General features: G+C 39.2%; 1 protein-coding gene across 14 annotated transcripts in view; it reads right to left on the bottom strand.

Moving 5' to 3' along the window:
* Positions 1-23,690, bottom strand: part of INPP4A (inositol polyphosphate-4-phosphatase type I A) — a 134,172-nt gene that overhangs the window by 42,872 nt on the left and 67,610 nt on the right. For 6 of the 14 annotated variants that reach the window (XM_074859013.1, XM_074859014.1, XM_074859018.1 and 3 more), the window contains exons 3-11: positions 13,709-13,771; positions 11,059-11,277; positions 10,163-10,207; positions 8,551-8,669; positions 8,319-8,435; positions 7,232-7,311; positions 4,592-4,745; positions 3,539-3,629; positions 2,741-2,888 (exon numbers count right to left, since the gene is read on the bottom strand). In XM_074859013.1, coding sequence (XP_074715114.1) covers positions 2,741-2,888; positions 3,539-3,629; positions 4,592-4,745; positions 7,232-7,311; positions 8,319-8,435; positions 8,551-8,669; positions 10,163-10,207; positions 11,059-11,164 — 860 coding nt within the window. In that variant the 5' untranslated portion in view covers positions 11,165-11,277; positions 13,709-13,771. Of the gene's footprint in view, positions 1-2,740; positions 2,889-3,538; positions 3,630-4,591; positions 4,746-7,231; positions 7,312-8,318; positions 8,436-8,550; positions 8,670-10,162; positions 10,208-11,058; positions 11,278-13,708; positions 13,772-18,014; positions 18,080-23,690 lie in introns of all 14 variants that reach the window. The other 8 variants (XM_074859020.1, XM_074859025.1, XM_074859021.1 and 5 more) reach the window with 2 other exon arrangements.

Genomic DNA, 23,690 nt, shown 5'->3' on the forward strand with positions numbered 1-23,690 from the left:
TACTGTTCCCCAACAGCACTGTTGAGAAAATATTCACTACATTTCACATCATGTTTGTATTACTGTCTTCTTGGATTAAGACATTATTTGGAATAAAGGAAGAAGGGGAAAAGGAAACAAGTCAACACCGGACACAATTCAACAGCACATTACCCCAGAAAAAGTAAAACAATCATCTGTCGAAAGGATCCAGCAGTTCTTTTTGCAGTTCTCTCAATAGCCTTAATCCATAGTTTTAATCAATTGTCTGTACATAAGCTAAGACAGCATTTCACAGAACAATTCCCACTCCACAGTATTTAGGATATTATCAAAAGGAAGCAAATTTCCAAGAAAAACATCATTGCCTTAGCAATAGGCAACAGTGTAAACTATGTTTATCAGTGAGTTGGAAAAAGACACTTCTAGTTTCACCTTGTAAACTGCTTCTGCATAAGATGCTATTATTATCGACCTTGTCAAACTCCCTGCCTAAAACTAGGCATGCGTCTGAGCCCAGGTCATCCTGAAGTAAATTCACAGCTTAACACTTCAAGTTTACTTGTTTGTCCCATAGGGCTGAGACAGCAGGGGATGTGCATGCCATAAATAATGAGGTATTCAAAATATCCCCCCCGTTAGATGTTTCCTTTCAAGGAGCTCTGGCCCAGAAGAGCTTTATATAAGAGACAGCAGTTGTGATTATTCAAGGACATTTTAAAAGTCACCAGGACATTAAGACTGAAGCAGCTGCGCTTGTGTAGCAGTCCAGCATTCCTCTGGGCTGCAGCACAGAGAATGGAGAAAAGAGCACTTGGCCAAATCTGAGAGATCCTACGAATACAAAGTGTGACCTTGCATGTCATTGAGGGTCACCTCGACTGAAGAGAGAGAAGGGAGTATTTCTTGCTCATTACACAAAGTTGTATTTGCCTTTGAGCCACACAATTCAGAGCATACAAAGACGTATTAGCAATGACCTGGGCTGTTATTAACCCCTAACTGTATACAATATGTATCCACCGATTTCACTATGCTTATCAAGAGCCTCTGAACAGTCACATTTCATGGCTAACACCTTAAGAAACTTCACTGTCCACAGTCTTACAGAAAGCTACATCTTTTTTCCCCATTCACCCTAAATTCTGCTCTTATTATCTCCAAGTCCTCAAACTACATCCATTACAGATGGCACATTATGGGTAAGCTTGCCAACTCTTTACATTATTATGGCTGTATCTCATAATGAATAGGTGCTTTTAAACATACTGTGAGGAAAGCTGTAGAGAAACAAAGATATAAAACAAACAATGAATAACCCGTGTTTAAATGTGTAATGGCATATCCCAAGCCCCCTCCATCAAGGTTCCAGCAGGACAGCTAGACAAGATAGAGCATTCACTCTCTAGAATCTAAGACCTAACTACTCTTACTAGGTGCACGTCACTAAAAACCAAAACTCAATGGCAGCAACAAAAAAAAAAAATTAATGTGAACTTCAGAAACTCAGTCGTGTCATGCATTAGTTCTCCCATATATTACAAAAAGTCACTGCCATCTTCCTGTGAGAATTTATCATTTTTGCAAAATATGAAAATACCCAAAAGCACCGTAGGCTACTTCTGCCTGCTCGTATGGATTAACACATGAGTTTCTTTCACAAGATCCCAAAGGCATTGAAATGTATTAATACAGGATAACGAGAGCACTAGATAGTTATACTTTTAATTAAGGTCAGGTTTAGTTAGATCTCTAGGAGTGGATTCAAACACAGCCAAAATAAAACCCCAATACTCAAAAATACAGCTAAAGCTCTTTTACCATCCCAATCTTGGCTTTAATAGAGAATACACAAACCATTATATTTGCAAACCACAGCCTTAAAATGTAGAGAAGTAAAACTCATAAATGAGTGAAAAAGTTATTACTGTCCTACAGTGTCTCATTTTACTTGCTTTTATTCTGTTTGTTTTCCATTCAAAACTACTCTTCTGACTCTCAAAGCCATCTCTTAACTCACTGAGTGGAGTCAGTGCTCCTGTCATCTATCTTTGCTTTGCTTTCATAGCACAGAAGTCAACTGACTTTTTCAAAGTTCACCTGCAAAGTGATTCAGATTTTTCTTCTCCTTCTGCTACTCTAATTACTCATTCCACTCAGCTGGTTTCTGTGTTGTCTCTGTTCCTTTCTCAAAAGTCTCAGCAGCTGGAGTTATTACTCTTTCATTTATGCTGTCTCATCTATGCAGACTTCCCCTCCACCTGTGAAACACTGAGATATGTTTTATATTTAATTCAACCTCATTTTTCTCTTTATACTAAAACTAAATTATGTTTAAAAACCAATGTGTATTGAAGTATACAAATTATTATATATATAAAAAGATAATTTATTCTAACATGCTGGTTCTAATACAGTCACACAACTATGGAATAATATATTCTGTGGCTTTATCAATACTTTTGTGAGAGGAACAGATAACTCCTAAGTGCAGTTAACTGCAGTATGATTCTAAGTGTTCCCTATGTCAACAATTCTCTCCCCTCAGCACCTCTGTATGTTCACGTTACCATACACTGAAGTACAAACTCTATACTCTGACATGAAATCTTATTCACTGTGTCTGTACAGTCAGCAACTTGCTGCTTTTACTACTTTTTCTTCAGTGCCCCTGTGCACTAACACAGATATGTTCCTTGGTAACTCAGTAACAGCCATATCACTGCTTTATTACTGCACGTGTAAACCAGCCTGAACTCACCTTGCTGCATCTTCTTCTAGAAGAAGCTTCACAAATTGCCTAGGGATGTGCAGCGACAGGATGCTCTCAGCCATCTGCTCCAAGATTCTCAAGTGGTTTCCATCAGTGGTTGGGAAGCGATACATCCGGCAAATGGCGCCACCAAACACTAAAGAATTAAAATAATGTTATTTAAGCATAGGGTTTGAGTTAAAAGTGTACAAAGTCTCTCCTTTTTTAAAGTAAATGGCTTCAATTCACTAATATGCTGCAACACACTGCTGTAAAGATCTGGATTAACCAGGCATCAGTCTCGCTTTTCCAAGCACGGTCATTCTGCAATGACCATTCTTCCAGTGTTTGCAGGAAAAGCCTCCAAATGATTTAAAACCTGGCAAGCAAATGAAATACATATTCAACTTTTGAAATACTTTTTTTTTTTTAATGTACTGTGCATTTTCCTCTCATGCAATCATTTGCTGGAAAACTAACCTTTCTTCAAGAATTATTTTTTTAAAGCAACTGCTTTCCTTTGTTCCTCCCCTAATGCTCCAATGGTTGCTTAGGAATAGACTGGCAAATTGCATGGAAAATTTTATACTACAGTCAATGACAAAATTTTGCTTCTGCTCTTTTTACTATACAAAATAGTACAGATGATAAAATAATTTATTCTTGTATGACCCTCAAAGGGCTGCTCAATCAGCAGCCTGTTCCTATTCAAATGAAACATCTGCTTAAAAGCCCTGGGGCCACAAACAGTAAGATTAGCTTCTACTGATGCCTAAAGCTTTCTAGTTACAGCCCACAGCAGCTTACCAGATTTCAGTAGTGCATCTTTCCGTAATGAAGCATATTTGGATCTGATTCCTAAAGATTCTGTCAAACTTTCATCAACTGGTAACACAGTCTAAACAAAAACAAAAACCACAAATAGTAAAGAATAAAACCTCAGTGTCAGGGCAATATGCAGTGATGACCCTATTACACAGACTTGAAAGGAATATTCAACACATGGCTAAAATAAATATTTCAAATATGTTTACTGTGGACAAAAAATACTGGAGGCTGAAATAATAACTCCACTTAAACCCTTCACTCTAAGCATTCCTATTTACTTCTACTGAACAGTTCAACATGCTGTAAAAATTTTCATCCAGCCCTTCAACTACTTTACATTAGCATAGCTCCAGAGTCCTTAAAGGTACTGCACAATATGTGGCAGCTACAGGTCTGGCTGGAAACAAAGTGATACTAATCCACATTATGACTGTGACACACAGATATTAATGCAATAATCACCAGGATATTCAGAACACAAGGTTTACAGAATTAAACATATGTCTAGGCTGAGAAAGCACTATAAGTATCTGCTCTCAGAGAAATACCTGGGGATCTGAAAAAAACCCAAAAATCCAGTATTTAAGCAACCTGTTCAGTTTTATCAAAATCTTTTAAGCTGCTTGTGAAAATTCTGGAAATTCCCTGAGCATCCCCATTACAGCTTTGCTTAATATCACTTTCCAATTCACAATGTGAACTGGAATACCACACCTTTGTGAAACTGGTTATCAATGCACCAAGTGCACCAACGTACAGTATCGCAGGCCTATTCTGATGAAGGGCATGAGCACTTGAAGCTAAAGCTTAAAATTTTCTCCAAGACTTTTAACCCCAGACACGAGCACCAAGAGCTTTGCAAAATACAAAACTGCTTCAACACCATTAGGCTCCTCTTTACAGTATTTTGAACTTGTAAAGAACTACTAAATATTGAAATGGATAGGAAAGTTGACAGATGTCAACCTAGCTTATTTCGATGCTGGCAATAAATCTGTGTTTTTCTGTATTTGATACAATGCTCATACTCACCCTTCCATTAATTGTATCGGGTGACCTTGTCACCGGAGGCCTTTGGTCAGTTTTTTCCTCCATTTGCCATCCAATAACTGTGATGTTACCTACACGGTCACTTTCAGCCGACCTGCAACAAACACTCTGCGTTGAGATTTTTTTGGAGGTGGACCTGTTTATCAACAAGGGAACACTTATAAAAGGCTATTAATCTTCAAACTTAATGAACATTTTAAATAGGAAGCTTTTCAACTTGATTTTACATATTTCTATAATGCGTTATTCCAAAAGGAAAACACTCCCCTCATTCCACAGAGATGCTGTACAGACCTATTTGAAGGCAACCTAAAACCATGCATGTATTTCAATACCTCTGTAAAACCACAAGGAGTTTAGATTTTACAATTAACCTGTTGTAAGCAAAAAGCAGCTTAAATTGTGAACATTAACAGGGAGAAGATAATTGGATGTACATGCAGACGTGTGTGTGTGCCTGTGTGTGTGAATGTCTGAAACTGAACTTTCAATCAGAAGTCTGCTATTTGCTAGCTGCAACTGGTACAGTTGCAACTGGTAAGTTTTGATAATACATGCACTAAACAGAAGTAGCACATCCCAAATCTTCCACTTAATAGAGAATTCAGTCAAGGCCACTAGTTAGGAGGCTGATCACATCTTGTGCTTCTGCAGATAGACTATTTAGATTGGGAAAACTGGGAGCCTGATGTTCCAGAAAGAAAAGCTGATGCTAAAAAGAAGGATCCTGAAAAGGAGTGGTCTAGGGAAGAAGGTGGTGAAGATTCTCAATAGAGCAAAGATCCCCAAGGTGGAGGAAGGTCCTGGAAATCAGGGCGCTGTGTGGAAACAAAAGCCAGAGATCCCCAGGGACCTGGCCACTAACAGCTGGGCAGCTGCACAGCACAAACTGACACAACTTTCTGTCTCACCTTCCCAGACCAGCAGCCATCTCCCTGCCATCGTATGAACACGACTGAGAGGGGTGTGAGTGAGTGAGCCAGAGCCAGAGAATCAAGAGGGGTAAAAGCTCTAATCTTGCTGGTTTTTAAACACACACCAATACCCAGATCTACCATGGCTGTCATTTATTCTGTCTCACCCATGACTCACAGTAATTTTGGAAGACTTTATGCTATTATTTTAAGACAAATTCTAAATGGTATTTTAACATTGTATACTGGGACAACTAAGACAAAAAAAAAAAAAAAAGCGCCTGGAACAGACAATACTGGGGAGGCAAAAGAAATAAGCACACAAGAGGACTACAAGAAAAGGTTTAAGTATCCAAATCACGCAGTAGGTTTATAGACATTGCTCAGCATTCAGCTTATACATCCAAGGGGTAATGCGATGAGATATGCATATACTCACACACTTTGATAATCAGAATATACTTGATATCAAAACAAGAGAGTTTAATAAAGTCCAGTTTCAAGTTTGTCATGAAAGAACAAACCTAACAGAATAACCATGACTAACACACAACCATGAAACTCCTGTCACCACATTCCTCCTGTTTTTCATCTCTCTCAAAACATCCTCATCTTCACACCTACACTAAATCAGACTATTTTACCCACCATTAATGTCATACTTTTGGTGCCTTTTCTGACTTATTTCCCTCATCTGCTCCCTGCTATGGAAAAGCCAAAAACCTTACCCATCTCTTCTCTTAGCATGAAAAGCTTTGCCCATGTTTTATTAGTTGTGTCTGGGCTGCAAAATTTCTGCAAGTTTATCAGTCACTGTTTATAATGCTGATTATGCCGATACTACCAACACCATCTCCCCTCAGTCCCTGTGATTATGCTTCCCCTCTTCAACTGACTTCCCTTTGACTTCTCTGACAGGGATGCCTGTCCTACTTTTAACACATACCACTACAGTGTGCATTTACACATTAGAGCTCTCTTTCCTTAATCTCACTTTGCTTTCTTCATTCTTCCCCAACCCTCTGCTTAACTTTGTCCCACGCTGGCTCTCAAGAGTGTGGTTTGATTCTTATGAATAGAACTACTACTCTGAGGATTGGTATTAGACCCACACCCTCCTTCTCATTCCCTCCTGAGTCATGTGCCTTCCACAAAAGCTTCCAATATGAATTAAACTAGAAAATTACATCCATCAATGTTGTTGTAATGTGACAACTCCTATTCTTAGTGCATTGTATTGATAAATAGACTATTCAGCAACAAATACGCTATTTAGCAACTGGTAGGTGCTGAAATAGTAAATAGAGCCTAGATTTATCTAAGCCAAGGTATTCCAAACAGCTAAGATAACCCCCTGTTTCATTGGGTTTCATTCTCACCATCACAGGCTCTTCATACATCAGGACAGTTAAAAATACCCTATTTTGTCACTCTCCACAGACCCATAGGCTGAGGAGATAGGATGAAATGCGCAAATATGAAATTAGTCTTGACAATACATTCTTGACTTGCAGAACTAGAACCAATGTCTAATGTTATTCACCATGTTGGAAAGGTCTTGTTCTACATGTTTTAATAGTGGTCTGGAACTAAAAAAAAAAAACAACCAAAAGGTTTTCATCACATCTCACAGACAGTTTTCATCACATCTTAAGCACGCTTTCAAGAATTAAGAATTAATTCCTAAATGGAGGAGAATATTACAAACCTTAGTGTTAAGTGCAACCTGTGATTCTTCTCCTGAAGAAGTTCTTTTACAGTGAACATCCCAGAACCCAACAAATACATCTGAAAGAAGATGAGTACCAGAATTGTAATTATTTACCTTTACAATGAACAAAGGCTTTGTCTACGGCATGGAAGTCCAAAATACAATCATTATGCACAAAAGTCTGAGAACAAAAAAATATTTACATATACCCATACATAACTAATTAAAACCCTTTAAAATTCAATAAATTTGGTAATTTATCAAAAATCCTTTTTCTACTGGAGGACAATAAGCATTTTTCTTTCTCTAGGACTTGAGTGGAGGCACCTCAATATATACAAGCTCAGGTCCAGCAACACAGGAACACTGAAAGCAATAAATGAATAGGGCTCAGGCTGACTAGGTCAACATTCATAGTCCCTCCCTGACCCAAATTTGGCTCTTCCTGAAGAACTTGCTTCCTCTGGAGTTACTCCTTTTTACCCAGAGCCTCCCCAATGAAGCACTGTACCAAGAGGGACAGCTGTGCTGCCCCTGAGGAAGCCAAGGAAAAGCAGACAAGTGGGGCCTGAAACAGTGTTCTGGGCAACAGTTTGAGAATAAATGGCCCAGAGATACAAGTAGTTACATGAGAGGACTGACACTTGAATTTTTTTCAGTAAGGGAACAAATGTTACCTCTGAACAAAATCACTATGGTATCAGGGCAGGGCGATTTCTGGAATTTAGCATCTCTGTTCAAAAGGACTGTTTCATTACGGGCCCAACAGGCCCAACATTTTGGCACAGGTTAGAAGCCTCAGTTAGACGTGTTGGATCCTGTTCGTTATCTAGCTCTTAATTTAAATCAGTGGTTCCCAAACTTGCTGCAGACAAGCCTTATTTGAGAAAACTGACAATGCTCCCCACTCTACCATGTCTATCTCACAGCATTTGTCTCTCCTTCCCCTACCCATCTTGCTTTCTCTAGGACCAGTGCTGCTACCCCTTTGCTTTCTTCCACAAAAGTTACTAGTTTTATCTCCTTGCCTCTCATTCGCTTGTTCCATGCTGACTGGGCAGGCAACAGAATAAAGAAAACTTACTGTTCCCTGAGATCTATCTTTGACGTCGTACACAGAGAGTTTGATTTGTGTCATCTGATTGATAAGAGAGTCTTGGAAAAAGGCAATGCTGCTTAGAAAGATAGGATTACTTGTTCCCTGTAATCATAAGCAAAAAAGGCAAACATTAATGCAAGGTGGTATTCGTTAGGAAGAAATGCTTCCTGTGTTATCTTCAGTTCGAAATCTAATCCAGGAGTACCTCACCACTTACCTCAATAATTTCTGTCTGTGCATGCTTTGTCCAGAATGCCTGAGGAGGTGTAGTTACACTCACTGCTACAAAACTATTTGGTTTTCGATCTAGCGATGGAGTTAGCAGCTCACTGCAAGCTTTAGGTATGAAATAGATAAATAAATTTAGATTCAGGATCTTTTTCATATTGCTGTAAGACTCTACATTTTTATAAAAGTATATGATTTACCCTGAGCAATAAAGCCATGAAGGGCCATTAATTCATTCTACCGCCACACTATAAAGGCAGACATCACTCACCTTCATGCACATGAACAGTAAACATGCAATCAGATCACTATGGCTCCAAGCTGTAGAGTTGTAATTTAAACTTGTTCTGACACCTGCCTATCCACCCCCCAGCACAGCTCATTAGAACAGTGTACATGCATAGGTTTTCCTCTGGGAATCTCATGAGCATGGTTGCATTTGATTTGAAGTCACGCTCCATTAAGCCCATTACCAAATGGCATTTTGCCATGGAGAACCAATAGAAGTGCTCGAACATTGATCAAACAGCACTACTATAAGGAGCACTACTTGTAATTGTAAAAGGACAGCAATTTATTTCCTCTAAAATGTTATTGTGAGTGTAACTGCTGGGAAGGGACTATGGTGAGTTGGAAACAACTACCAAAAACTTCAGTGAGTAACTACTACACAATTACATTAAACTTCAGAGCCAAATTCTATCTAGCCAGATACAGGCAACTACAGTGTGGTCCAACTCTGCTTCAGCTAGATGCAGAAAGTTAATTCTGAAATTTACCTGGGCAAGCAAAATGTTTAAATGTACACTAAACAGCTTTGCAGATCCAGATGTTTTTAACTTACCTGAAAATACTTAAACTTATTCAGCTCTAAGGAGTTCTTGTTAAGATTATTATTCATAACACAATTACATACATCTGAGAAAATTTTCTAATTTTTCATTTCAAACATACTGCTAAGAGCATAACCTTCCAAACGTTAGTCCACTATTGTTAAGAAAACCATGCTGCAGTTGAAAATGTGGACTGAATTTTCATGAAGAAAATATTTTTCTCTTAGTCTTCAAGTGAGGTGAGTCAATGAACAAGCTTCTTGTCCAAATTTAACCAATCTCAGAAATTAGGTCACTTCTGCATTTCACGTTATCACTTGCCAGCAAAAGCCAAAGGAAAGAAGGTATATGTAATATTTGGTAATCCTTAGAAAATATTCTGTCCTAAAATGGTATTTCTAGCAAATCTTCAGTTTGTTTGAAGGCCTGAACTGCTGATATACTGAGACTGAAGACAGTTTCACTGTATGTTCACATTAAAAAAAACCCAACCATTTAAAAACCACATTCACATAACAAACATTTAAAATTGTATCAGACAGATGTTTTAATTACAGACTTTTAAAAACATCACAAAATCAAACTGCTGGCTACTTATCAAAAGATACCATATAGGAAGCAAGAAAACTGTACCACCTCTCCATAAAAACTGAATCAAAGTTTCAGTCCCTACTATATGAAAGGCACTTCAAAATCAACAATTAAAAAAATGCACACATACTCAATAGCATGTATCATCAAAATTAGCATAAAAATCACTAATCTTACCTAAACTGAACTCTAAAATCGGCTCATCGGGATCCTGAATGTTTCCTGTAAATCAGAAAAATTAACACAAGATTAGCCAAACATTGCTATCCTGTGAATCCTTTCCTCATTGCAGTCATAACAGAGAAAGAAATTACAGTCATATAAAGAAAGAAATTAAATTTTATATTAAAAAATTAGTATTTTTAATTCAATGAGCCATGACTGATATTTAAAATATTTATTAGCTAATCTTTGGTACCTAAAAATGATTTGAAAAACCTGAGATGATCTCATTTTATAGGACATTTAAAAATATGTAAACCTATGCAACATTATATGGAATATGGGAATAGAAAATGCCGAATCTCAGTAGAAAACAATAGGATTAAAGCCACTTAGTGCCTGAGCCACCATTAACTCCAAATTATTAAATCAGGTATGTCTCCTCTGTGAGCAGTGAATAGGGAGAAATTTGAAAGTACCTGTCTCTCACTAATGAAAGAAAACCTCTGGGGGTTACAATCCTAATTTACTCACCATAAAAGATAAGGGAGATAATTCTCAGCTCCCTGAACACTCTTGAAAATTTTAAACAATGTCAAACAAGGAGGTTGCCAAAACTCTTCCTAGACCTTGACATTCTTTTGTTTTCTCCCCCTGTTGCTTATTTTTGACTGATAAACATAACTGCACAAAATCTAGTTTTTTTTCTTGCCTCTCCAATTTTAATATTTTGTCTATTTTAAAAATGGTAAACTTAAGATCTTTTAATATTTTTGTATAATTCCTTTATCCCATTCTGTTCAGATAACCAAACACATCTAAATCTTCTAGCAATTAAAAGAATAAGACAATGTTAGTACAAGGTATATTCTGAAAGGAGCAATGGAGGAATAGCTGACATGAGTACATACCTGCTAGAGAAAGGCCTAGCATGTCAGAGGTGACATCAATGGTGGAGGCCCGTTGCACAGTGCGGGATTTTGCACCATGGCGGGGACTGTGTTCTCTTGCTGTCATTTTGTCATGAAGAACCCTTCTTTTCTTGCTGCTTGGCTTTACTGATGTTTGTTCTACAGAGTAGCAGAGTGCAGCAGGTTGTCTCCAACTGCTATTCCTCTAACATTACCATGCTAAGCAATAAAGAGAGCAAAAACATACACCAAAAATTTAGGTCACTATCAGCTACTATTCTTTTTAACAGCAGCAAATCTACTGCCATAAAATTGCCTCAGGTCATTCAAATAAAATGCTCATGGTAGATCCAATGCACAGTGACTCAATTTGCATGAACTGTACATCTGTAGCATTTTACTGTGAATTGTTGACGACTGTACCACATGCAAGAAAGGCTCTTCTGTCAGAGAATGGGGTGGGCTGAGACTCGTTAACAGACCAGCTGCTCTTCTCCTTTGTCTAAGTTATTAAACCATCCTTAATGAAGTTTCCTGGTTTCCATAATCCCTGGAGAGCACAAGTAAATTTGTCAGATGGGGCCTCTGTCTGCAGAGGGAGGACAAGGGATAAGGACAAAGGGACAATGGGTCGGCAGAACACAGCATAAAAGGGCAGGAAATGTTGTTAGTGTCAGCACACTGTGTCATTCCAGGCTCTACTGCCATGAGAGAGGGATATTGAAAACTATAAATAAAGCCTACTGGGCCAGAGGGAGGCTGAAATTCTGGGATGGTGATGGAAAGCAAAAGCAAAAGGGGATGATGGCCGATGTGGTACGTGGCACTGTCTGTGCTTTTCCTTCACTCTACACTTTATTGGTCTACAGACATCCATGACAGTTCTTCCCCTCACAACGCCTGTAAAGTGAAATGTTACAGTAGGGAAGAAACACACAGCCTATAGAAAATTTGGTTACATTGTTAAGTGGTGCTTTTGGTTTGGCTGATAGATTTGAATGTTCCTTCTGTCAGCCACATTAACAATGCAGTTACAGGACTTTCGTATTCGTTTCATACTATTTAAACAAACTCCATTCATCTAGGAAGTGAGATTACGAGTAAAATCTGATAAACCTGAAAGGTAGTAATACACTGACTAATACCTTCACAGCAGCCCCTCATTCATTTTACAAAACATCTGAACCATGTTGCATAATGGGAGCATATTTCTTTTCCTTTTAGATTGATGGACCTAACAATGGGCAAGATGCATTCTAATTAAATAAAGCACCTAGCTTTTACTTGTGTTTTAAATAGGCATTTTAAAATTGTCTGAAGGCCTCCAAAGGAACATTCAACCTGCCTAACTTAAGTCTCTGAATTTAACTAGTCAGCATCTCCCTCTGCAGGATTTCAAAAGAATCACCCTCTCTCCACAGGGAACTAAAGCATCTTCTTAACTAGCACTGGTTCACTGGACATCTAAAATTCATTTGCAAGTTAAGCATCTAAGATGACTGAGTTGAACACAACCCTGGCCATCTGCATGAGCTTAGGAATGAGATTTTAAATGGTGAGTTCATTCTAGGGAAAAAGGAATTTGGGCTGTGTCCACCAGATGGGCTAGTCTGTTGTCTCTTGGTGATACAACTCAGGTTTATACATATAATGTCATAAGCCAATTCCAAAATAGGAAAAAGGGGAATTCTTCAGTGGAAGAAGCAGAAACTGAGAGCTCTGAACATCCCATCCCCAAAATCTTTGAAACTCAGTGACAGCATATGAAACAACACTCTGCTTATAGATATAATTTATGACAGCCAAAAATTAAAGCAGGCAGTTTTCCAATTCATATGGAAACAGAGAATAGTTGAGGTTGGAAGGGATCTCTGAAGTTCATCTAATCCAGCCTCCCTGCTCAAAAGCAGCGTCACCTAGAGCAAGTTCCTCAGGACTGTGTCCAGTTGGTTTTGGACAAGAATGGACCTCACTGGCCAACCTGGTTGTTCCAAAGTTTGATCACTCACAGTGAAAAAGCTCTTTTTTTTTTTTTTTTTTTTTTTAATGTTTAAGTGGTTAAGTGGGTAGTGAAGCACCAGTTTTTCTCAAATAGTACTGAATGTCCTAAGATTTGGTCAAATAAAACTTCCACCAAAATTCTTTGCCAGTTTCCAAGTCTTTCCATTCTCCTAATTTTTTCCCCTTCTTTCAGTAATAGGTTTTCCTTGGTTTGTTCTTTATGTAATGTAACATCTAATGGTTTGTAAGTCCATTAAAACTTACTGCCTAATGAAACAAAACACCTACAAAATGTGCTTGCAGAGATTTAGACAGGATGCCAATTGCCACTTCCCCCAAATCCTACAAATACCTCATTAGATAATTACATGTTCACACAGGTACAGGTCAGACAGCAGTTTTCAGACTTAAAAAGTCCAGTTGTTTTTCAGCTAAAATCTCTGTAATTGCTGACATCCTTAAAAAGGGTCCATCCTTGAGAAGTTAAGACAGGGTCAGGTTATTTTCTTTGTTTTGAAACTATTTCTATTTAAATATTACCGAGCATAATAACTTTCCAAGGCTAAGTTCTCAACTACTCATTTAAATTGCAATTTTAATTTTTTACCTAATGGTACATTTTTAATTTACTTACACTGGTCATACTTACAGAGGGCTCTTTTCCTCATGTGTGAAGGGATTTTGCATATCGTAACATCAGTTAAATCCACATCTAAAAAATTAACAAAATAATCAGTCTTCTTATCCAGCATACATCACAACCAACTGATGGGTACCATTCTCAGTTAACTGTAAATTTAACTTCTGATTACTAGCTCTCCCATTAAAGTTTACTGAAAATAGAAAAAGAGTATGATCCTCTGCTGGACCTCAACCAGCACTAGTCATAGCAATAGTCAGAACAGGAGCACAGAGAAATAAGCTTATGCTGAAAAGGACTGACTTCAGGTCAGCATTTGGTGAGTGGGTAGAATAGCTGTAAGAAATTTATGTTAACATGTTTATTGAAAGGCTTGGTGGTATTAAGAAAAAGGAATGTATATGATATGTTGAGTATGAGAGAGCCTTTGTTACTACACTTGCTTTTCTATGGTTAAACTTTCAAAATTTTGCTCTTTGGAAGAGTTATAACCATCACTGTCAGGAGAAAAGATCCCGTGTCAAAACACAGAAGTTCTAAAGATTGGGATGTAGGGCTCTTTCTCCATTGGGTGAAATGTGAGGTAGGCTTCTATGAACACCTAGCAATATACAGGAAAAGTGAATAATTTTTAAACCTCCTATAGGTTAACTAAAGGTTTGTATTTGCTGGTGGTATCATCTCATTCAAGTACACTTGCATTAACAGGATATGCTTTTTAAGACCTTCCATGTATGCCATACTACAATAAAAGAGATTGGGAAGTCCAGTCTGAGCTTTTTGGTTCAATCGCCAGCCCTACCAATTACCCAAGACTGCTTAAGAACATAGGTATGAGATCTTATCACTTACGGAAAGGGGTTTATCTCACCTAAACTGCATAGGAGGCAGGTTATCTGATCTCAACTTACTGCCTAGGTTCTCTGTATAGTCAATGGTGAGACACAGGCACTTCCAGAGAATGAGTCACCATTTTCCAAGGTAGGTGGGATGAATCACCCCATAAAGATACCTTTCTCTCTCTAATTATAGAAAGAATCTAGATGACTAGCTTAGGCCTGATGCTGCAGCTGGGCAAACTGGATCCCTCCCACAGTTGTGCTATCTCAGGCAGGGATGAGCTCCCTCTATTCACTGCATAGCCTGACAGACCCAAATGACACGTGCTCTGATCACTCTCTTGAATGACAGCTGTTTCAACAATTACAATTTTATGATCATGTTTTTGATAAAAATCAATGGAGGTGGGATTCCCACCAAATTAAAGGTAGTAGTAACACATCAGATAGTTTCCTTAGATGGTACCAAAGACTGGTACCACTCCTGCAGCCAGCAATCCCAAGGGATGATGTAATTCATGTCCAAGCAAACCCTATCCTGAAGATGGCATGATGCATCTACACATAGCCTTTGGCTTTGCCCTTATTAATCCTGCAGATAGTGGATGTTGGCAATATGTGCAGCTTTGCACTTCATGAAGTTTTGCTGCAAGCCCAGTTTTCAACTGTGGTTTCAACAGAAGTATGAAAAGCTGCTGCTGACCCCCAATACCAGTAATGGCCATTTCTACTGTGCAGAAAAGGCTTCTGAACAAGCCTCCCTTCTGCTATGTGAATATTTATTTGGTGGTCTATTAGCACAAAAGCACATGACCAGAAGAAAAGATTTTTATCAGATGCCACTTCTGGTCTGCTACCTTCAGTCCTGGCAGTTGGCCATAGGAAGCAAATGCCACTCTGCTCATCTGCACATCCTGTGGGCTTGAAACTTGCAGACATTTAGTCTCATCACTGCTTGCAAGATCTCAAGCAAAAACGACGACCATCTCGGCCCCAAAATAATCCCTTGTTGATTAGCTTATACAACTACAAGCTAATATTCTCCTTACCTCCACAATTGTTCTAGCAAACTGCTTTGGTCTGTCCCCTTCTTGAAAAAAATCTCCTACCAAACTACCCCTTGAAACAAACATGTCAGATGAGGACAAACCTTCTTTCACCCCAACACCTACTTTTTTGACACTCATTACATGACTGTAAGAAACAGGATTTTTCCAATTCACACATCAATAAGCAGGAGAAAGAGGCTACTCCAATTATAGACTAAATCAAAATATACTTTGAGACTGTACTTTTCTACAGCCATAGTGCTCTGGGCTTACAGCATTTGATTGGGTAAAGAGGCGTGCCAAAGCAGAAAATGCAACAGCAGTGGAAGGCTAAATGTAACTGATACATCTATATGAAGAGAATAATAGAGAAAGGGAGAGTGTGACACCTTCTTTAATGCTTTAAAAAAATGAGGATGCCATCGTCTCCAAGGGAGAGTGAAAAAGTAGTTGTGGGGTACTTACTGAACTGCAAATACTTGTACCAAAGGACTTGTACCGCTCTCTGAACCTTACAAATTAGAGTTCCTGTTCCCAAATGATCATTTTGAAACATCGAGAGGGCTCCTTCAGCCAAATTCAGATAACGTCTTAGTAAAAAGTTTTTCTGGCGGAAAATGTTTCAACAATACACAAAAAAGTGGAAATTAATACTGCCTGAAACAGTAAGTATTTTGGATCTGCAACATGGCCAGTTTTCCAACCAACATCCTATTAACTGTATCATTATGGACAAAATAATGGAAAGGATGAAATGCCACACTATGCTAAGTTATGATTAGGCTGCCTTCCATGTAAGAGCACCATCTCTAGTATAACTAGCATACAGATTTTTTAAATTTTTTTTTTTTTTACATCCAACCATAGAAAACCTTGGTAGTGAAACAAGATTTGCCATGCTGGCTCAAGACCAATCTTCCAGCAATTCCAGCATCCCATCTCCAACAGCTGTTTCAAAGAAGATGCAAGGAACTTTATTAACCATGCTTCAAGGCCTGAGGTGAAGGTCTGGATCAACCTATGACTCATGGCTGCAGAAGCAGCCCAAGAGCAGAACATCGGCTCAAAGGACAGCAGCTCCCAGCAAAAGCCTGCTAAGACCAACACTGATTAAGAGCTTTTTTTTTTTTACAGTCTCACAAGCACTTCGCTCTTCTGTCTCATTTTGTGAGAGACTGAATGTCCTCAGTCTCACATTGATCACAACAGGAAAAGCCAGAGCCATGAGCTTGACACCTTGAGCCAGATTCTTCCTTCCGGCAAAACTTGTGGGGGTGGCAACACAGACTACATCTACTGCAGATCCATGGTTTGACAACAGAGTTTCACTCCACACAGTCCACAATTTAGGACATTTCCCTTACCATGCCCCTTGGGAAGGCAAAAGAAAGCAGGTGGTGCTAGCATCCAATATGGACCTTTGCCTCCCACTGAAATTACTTGCTCACCAAAAACATACTTGGCAAGTGCTAGTCTGTCAGCTCCACAAAGAGGCTGTATTTCCACCTCTCAGTCTACTCCTGAATTCTAGGTTCCCCTCACATGCTGGTTCAATGTCCCCCTTCTCCCACTGAGCAGAATCTTGATTACCAAGTAAAAAAAACATAAGTTTGCCCTGAAGAATCTTCTTGTCACTCTCTGAAGCCCTCCTGAGCATTCTGACCAAGTGGGTGACTTCAGCAAGAACAGGGAAAAGCCTTCCACAAGAAAATGAAATAAAGTACCGCAAGATACAATGAATGTATTTGTGCAGCGTGGAAATCCCCAAATGCAACCTTTCAGTGATATTTAGATAAAAGGTCATTTCAGCAGCAGAAAGTAGCTTGCTTTCTCCTTGCTTTCCTGTCCACCTTCTCCCACTTACTTACAGACAAATCTGTAAGTCACAAACTTTCTTCTTGATGCTTCCCTGCTATGAACTTCAGCAAACTCAATTAATCTAAAAACCTAATTTTATCTCTTTAATATATTTGAGTACTTTTAATAGAAAACTGCAATTTAGGCCACTTCCTTCTTTGTGCAAAATAAGACTACTTGTATATATTCACAACTGAAACACAATTAGCATCCTTAAGTTAATGAGATATTGTTTTAATTTCACTTGTCATCACAACGCTTCTATGTCTTCAGTACTCCTTCTAAGAGCACAAAAATATGCACACCGACAGGTGGAAGCGAGCATTTGTAACACAAATGCTTGCTAACTAAAAATGAAAAAGCACAGCTCTGTTTCACTTTGCAGAACAGCTTTTATCAAGTTGATCACAGCACAATCCCATGGAAAATGATGAGTCTTGCTACAGAGCAGTTTGACGTCCAACCCTCTCAGCTTCCTCTGTTGTTTTACCAACAGAAACTGAAACAGCTTACAAATGGTCTTTACCCTAAATTAATCTCTACCCTCTTCACAAGAAGCATGCTGGGTACCTTGTGGTGAAGTTTCCTGTGCATGGGATGACTTCTCTCCTCATGACTCGGGGTTCTCACGCTACCTATACAGATATGGAAAAGCCCATAAGAACAGGGAGGAGTTTGGACTGGAAACTCATTTCTGAATTTGATGGTCCTTTGGACACCCTCCTAAACCCTGCCTCTTCTAAAGCAGTCTTCCATGATGCTCACAATGCAGAAACAGCATCACTCTAACTGGAGAAAACAAAATGCTTAACCCCCGCTCTGAGCTCCTCCTGCTGCATAAAAGGGTGGGGTAGGGGAACAAAGGCAGAAAAAAATAAAAAAAACCCCTTCAACAGTTTATGACCTGAAATGGAGATGAACCAGACACATCTTAACATTTGCTGAAGATTTCATATGACTGTTGATTACAGTCAGATGGCAGTAAAAAATCCTCAAACATACAGGCAATGAGAGAGGGGGACCACAGAAGACAGAGGGATAAAAGCCCTGAAACTAGATCTGTAATCAGAAGTTTTGCTCAAGCTTGGATTACAACAAAAAGTCTAGGGAACTATCTGATATAGCTGTCTACAATACTTACCACTTCACAGACTAATGTAGCACTAATTAAAGCTAGTGTATTCTGGTCAAAACAACCCAGGAATCACAGGCTACTGTTAGCACTGTCCTCTGTGTGCTTGATGGGATCTCACATTCTGCTCTGAAAGCACTGAGCTTCACCTGTGCAATGGGACTGTGCTCCAGGTCACAGTGTAAACATGTGTTTACTTTCCTGACACTACATTTTCCCACATAGAAGGTCACAGGCATAACAGAAAAATCTCCCATTTTTACATGGTAGTGCTCTGACTTGCTGTGATTCCTACACTTACTGTTTAAAACATTCATATAAATTAAAAATACATAACGGCATCCAAGGACAAACCAGAAATGCATGAATTCTTTCTCTAACATATGTGTTTTCAATAAGATGTTACTAATTGACTCAGGAAATGAAAAAGTGTCAGGTATTTAGAAAACTTAAAATAAATGTTAGTGTGGGAGTAATATTCCGCAAAGGTTATTACCCGCATTTAGGCAGCATAGCAAAACTGGAGTCTTATGTTATTAATACAAATCTGCTGATGCATATTTCTCCATCAACATTTGTTTTGTACTCATGAACTGTGTTTTGTGCATGTATTTCTGATACATATTTTTTTTTTCTTACACAGTGAATGCCTAGGCTATGCCTAATGGCCATGATACTGGATGCCTGTCCAAATTAAATAATTCGGTTTTGGTTCCAAATATCCAATTTCTTTGTGCTGCTTTCATTTCTTCTTCCTGGAAAATAAAATGATTTCTTTGTTTTCCCTGATCTTTCTAAATCAATGGGAAAGAGGGTTGTTGTGGGCCAAGATGCTGACTGCAAGGCTCTTTCCTGGATTCCTTTCTGGAGTCATGTAAACAAGGGGTGGGATGCTGGCAGTTTGGAAGCATAAGCATCCAACTCCACACAGGCTAACAACAGTCTGTGCTTCCTACCACTGCTCCTATTTCAACGGCTCGGTGGGACAGCTGTCCCAGTGAAAGGAATCCTTTTTCATGCCAATCCTACCCTGTGGGTTAACAGTAAGCTCACCCTGTAAGATATAATAGGGGGGGTGTGTTGCTTCAGTGTCTTGCCAGTTTCTGAAAATATTTTCCTTGACAATCTATTTAGACAGCATGCGGACCCCACTTTGCTGGCCCTGTCAAAGACCTCAATCTCATCCAGAAAACCCTGTCCAGATTCCTAGGATCCAGGCCAAAGATCCCCAACATTTGGTTTGCTTTCTTCCCCAAGTTGTGAGGAGAAACTATGGGGTTTCACGCAGGGTTCTCCACCAACTAGATAAAGGCAAATGTGAGCTGAGATGACAGTCAAAAGGGAGTAGTGCTAGTAGGTTTGAGGAAGGATGAACTGCTGAGCTGCTTCTCAAGAAGTGGTAGGACACAGGACTAAATGGAGCAAAAGACGTTGCTCATCACCTGTCAGTCATTAGCTGTGCCTCAAGACAGGCACTGAAAGAAGAAATAAAGGTATTTGAGTGGGTCATGAACAAGATGCAGCCTTTATATACTCAAAAATGTTTATACATTCAAAACTGATTCAGGAGCACAGGCACTGGGTAGGAGCCAGAGGAGACTCAGGGATGACTAAAGGGACTGTGTTATCCTGTGTTTGCATTGCCCAGTGCAGCAGGCACACTCTGGGTCGGTGGATACATGTGCTATCCCACTTCCTCCCTGCGTCCCAAACCTCTCTCCCACATGCACACACAAAACACACACACATCCCCCCTGCCCTTTTCAACACGGTTACAGCAGCTGTATTCTGATCAAGGCCAACAAGAAGGGGAAGTACGAAATGAAGTGACAGGGTCTGAGATACACTAACTTGACCAAGCTTTTCTGCTATAAGCAAGGAACTGCTGCACACACCTCTCTTTCAGAAAAGGAAGCCACAATTTCATTTCCCAACCAAGCCAGAAAACATTAAAAAGTAATTTTTCAGAGGTCTCAGAATGTCACCATCTGCCCATTGTAGGTCACAAGGACAATACTGACACTCTTCAGAAAAAACAGGTTAAGACGGTAACTTCAGAGAAACCGACATTTCTACATTTCAATATCAACAGAAGTTTTCATTTTAGTAACTCTGCTGATGAGAATTATCAGCAGTAGACAGTACATCTAGAATTTAGGTGAGAAAAAAGAAACAGGAAGATGTAAGCAAGGCCCAGTGAAATAGTTCATAGAAAGCCGTAATTGTACCAGGAACATAATTAACTCTGCTGACCAACATATTTGCTTATGGGTTTTTAACACAGAATAAACTGCACCTGTATTTTAAGAGAAGGCATATTTCACCACATTTGCAAAAAGCAAAGTCCACATCAAGTATAAACCGAACTGTTGCTAAGAGGACCTGACAATATAATTTACTAAATGGATTCTTAACTTGTAGCAGACCTACTGAAACACAACTGTGTGGGAAAGACTACATGTACTGACAGACATGGGTCATTTTAAAACATACTGGAAAAATGTTTGGAATATACTGAAAATTGCCATATTTGATTGCTGAATTTAAAAGGCCAAAATCAGTAAGTAACACAAAACTGGAATAAATAAAGTATGCAACCTACAAAAAAATAGATCATAAGTGGCTTGTGTGTCTTTGAAGTGACCTCAGAAGAGGAAATCAGAGCAAATATCACTGAAATATTTCTACCAATTTGATTACAGATCATTCTCAGGTGTTAAATCAGCAGCCTTCTATTAGAACATCACATTTCAACAATTGTCCCCTACTTGTGAAAATTCCCCTGTGGGTTCCCAGCTTTGCCTACCAGCCTTGCTGAAATACTATATTCTTTGTTGAGGTGCAATTGAACAAAGGAGCTAGTATAGAAAATAAATATGTTGTAGTGGGTATTATGATGCTAGCTCTAAGACAGAAAAGACAAAGGAATAGTTTGTAAAGAGTAACTAAAGTATTTCTACTATTCTGATTGGTTTATTCTGTAAAATGAGCAAACACCTGTGGACAAATAAAAATGTTGCAGGTACTTACTTAGGTTCATGTCTCCTCACTTCAGCATATTACAGATTAAAGTGCTCTGTTCAGACAGAGAATGTAGCAAGTACTTGTGTAGCTGCAATATGCATTGTGCAACACTTTATTCTGCCGTAACAACATTCGTTTCTTTCACTCATCTACCAACAGAGAAAACGTAATAAACATTTCAGTCCAAAATTCAGAGAAAAATTAAGACTCCTATAGGGTATGGCCATGGATTTTTGGAGTCCAGAGCTTTTAAAAACAATTTTCAAGTAATTTTAACCACAAACTACTGGTTTGTTTTCAGCAACTAGTACTGATCAATCTTTAGAACTGATGTAGTTTAGTGGGCTTCAAAAGTTTATTTAAAAAGCATGGATGGTAGCAATGATCACAAAAAGATATAAATGCCGTGCAAGGACAAAGGGCATATATTAGTGCTGAGTTCCTTGCAGCACTCAGTGCTCAAAAATATGAGCTTAAATGTCAGAGTTTTGTCAATTCTCCAAGCACTAATATGCCTTATAAAACTGGTGTGTTACTACAGGCCAAGTTTATCTGAATCTCACTTTTTTTAAAAGCAAGTTTCACATGGATATAGAAAAGCCTGAATATGTGAAGAATGCATCCCAAATTACTTCACTTTCTTAAAGTTCATGACTAATTCACTCTCACGACTGGTATATCTGACTCTCAATTTTGGCATGCTGAAGGCAAGCGACAGTGATGCTGGCTTCTGCTAACTGCTGGTGCCTCCCACCACACCTTATCAGAAATTCATAAGCATGCTGCCTACCTCAGCAGTCAAACCTCCAAGACAAAGCAAGCAGAGATGATGCTTCTGCCCACAGCTACCTGTCTTGATTTTCAGGCCCACATGAGAACAGGTATCTGCATTTCAGCCACACAAGTCTATCGTCCACGATCTCATCAAAGCCACTTTCAGCAACAGGTTAAACTAAGACACTGAACTACATTTCAGTGTGGACACACACTACTACATCCACTGCCTCTGCTAGAGAGGCAGTACCTTCTGGCAAAAGGGCGGGACCAAAAGCTGAATATAAAGACTGGGTCAGAGCAAAAGGTTAACCAAGCCTGGAGTCATCTCTGAGAGCAGGCAGCACTAGAGATTGAGAAAAACAGTATAATGAGCAGTACTGGTATTTTGTGAGGCATCTCCAGGTTTGCACTCCCAGATTCATCTGGCAAGCCCCTAGGAACTTTCTGAGCTGGGCATCACACCCAGACCTCCATATTTAACCGGTGGTGGTAACACTACAGCTAATGTGCTCCCAGAGTTCATCGCTGGCCCTTGCAGCACTGTTACCCTGTAGCTCTGTAATACCATACTACTATCACTAGTTGCTGGCCATAAGCCTTGTGAGGGGGCCTGCAAACCCTGAGGACTTAGGGTTTCAGGCTTGTTTTCTCTGAACTTTTCTTGACCTGCCTGCAACTTTGTTTTAGCAATTAAACTTGGTTTAGTTATAACAATTCTTCCAACAGCCCAGATGTCTATGGCTAATTTGTTCTGACTTTTGTTTATCTTTACATGGTACTATCATCATTTGACAACTCTAATGAAATGATGTAGTGTAGAAAAATACAGGCCTGGTATGACAGCAGAGGCCTTGAGAAGTGGAGACTGGATGGAGAGGAGTACAAGCATGGGATAAGAAGAGGTAGGGTACAAAGTTGACACTTGGGAGACACTGTGGCTATAGACAGCTCACCCACGGTCACTTGAAGAACTGCAGACTTGGGGCTGGACAAAACTGGTTTTAGGGGTAGTAAACAGAACAAAGAAATAATATCTAACATGTATATAAAGTAGCATATATAGTAAATTTGGATGTAACATGGAGCTGCAGAACAATGAAGAGCGAGCCAAGTTTAAGAGCTTATTAGCAAACATAAAAATGATCCCAAGTGGATCCTAGAGTGAAGAAGAAACTATCAACAAGAACATCATATTCCTCCTGTCAGCATCTGAAGTCCTTTATGTGCTGACAACTGCTGAAACACCTCCACAACCCCACCACCAGAATGAAACTACCTTAGGACCCGGAGGAGCAGTGGAAGGGTGAGCCTTA

Source organism: Strix uralensis, chromosome 2 (genome assembly GCF_047716275.1).
Source record: "Strix uralensis isolate ZFMK-TIS-50842 chromosome 2, bStrUra1, whole genome shotgun sequence".
NCBI classification, from domain to species: domain Eukaryota; kingdom Metazoa; phylum Chordata; class Aves; order Strigiformes; family Strigidae; genus Strix; species Strix uralensis.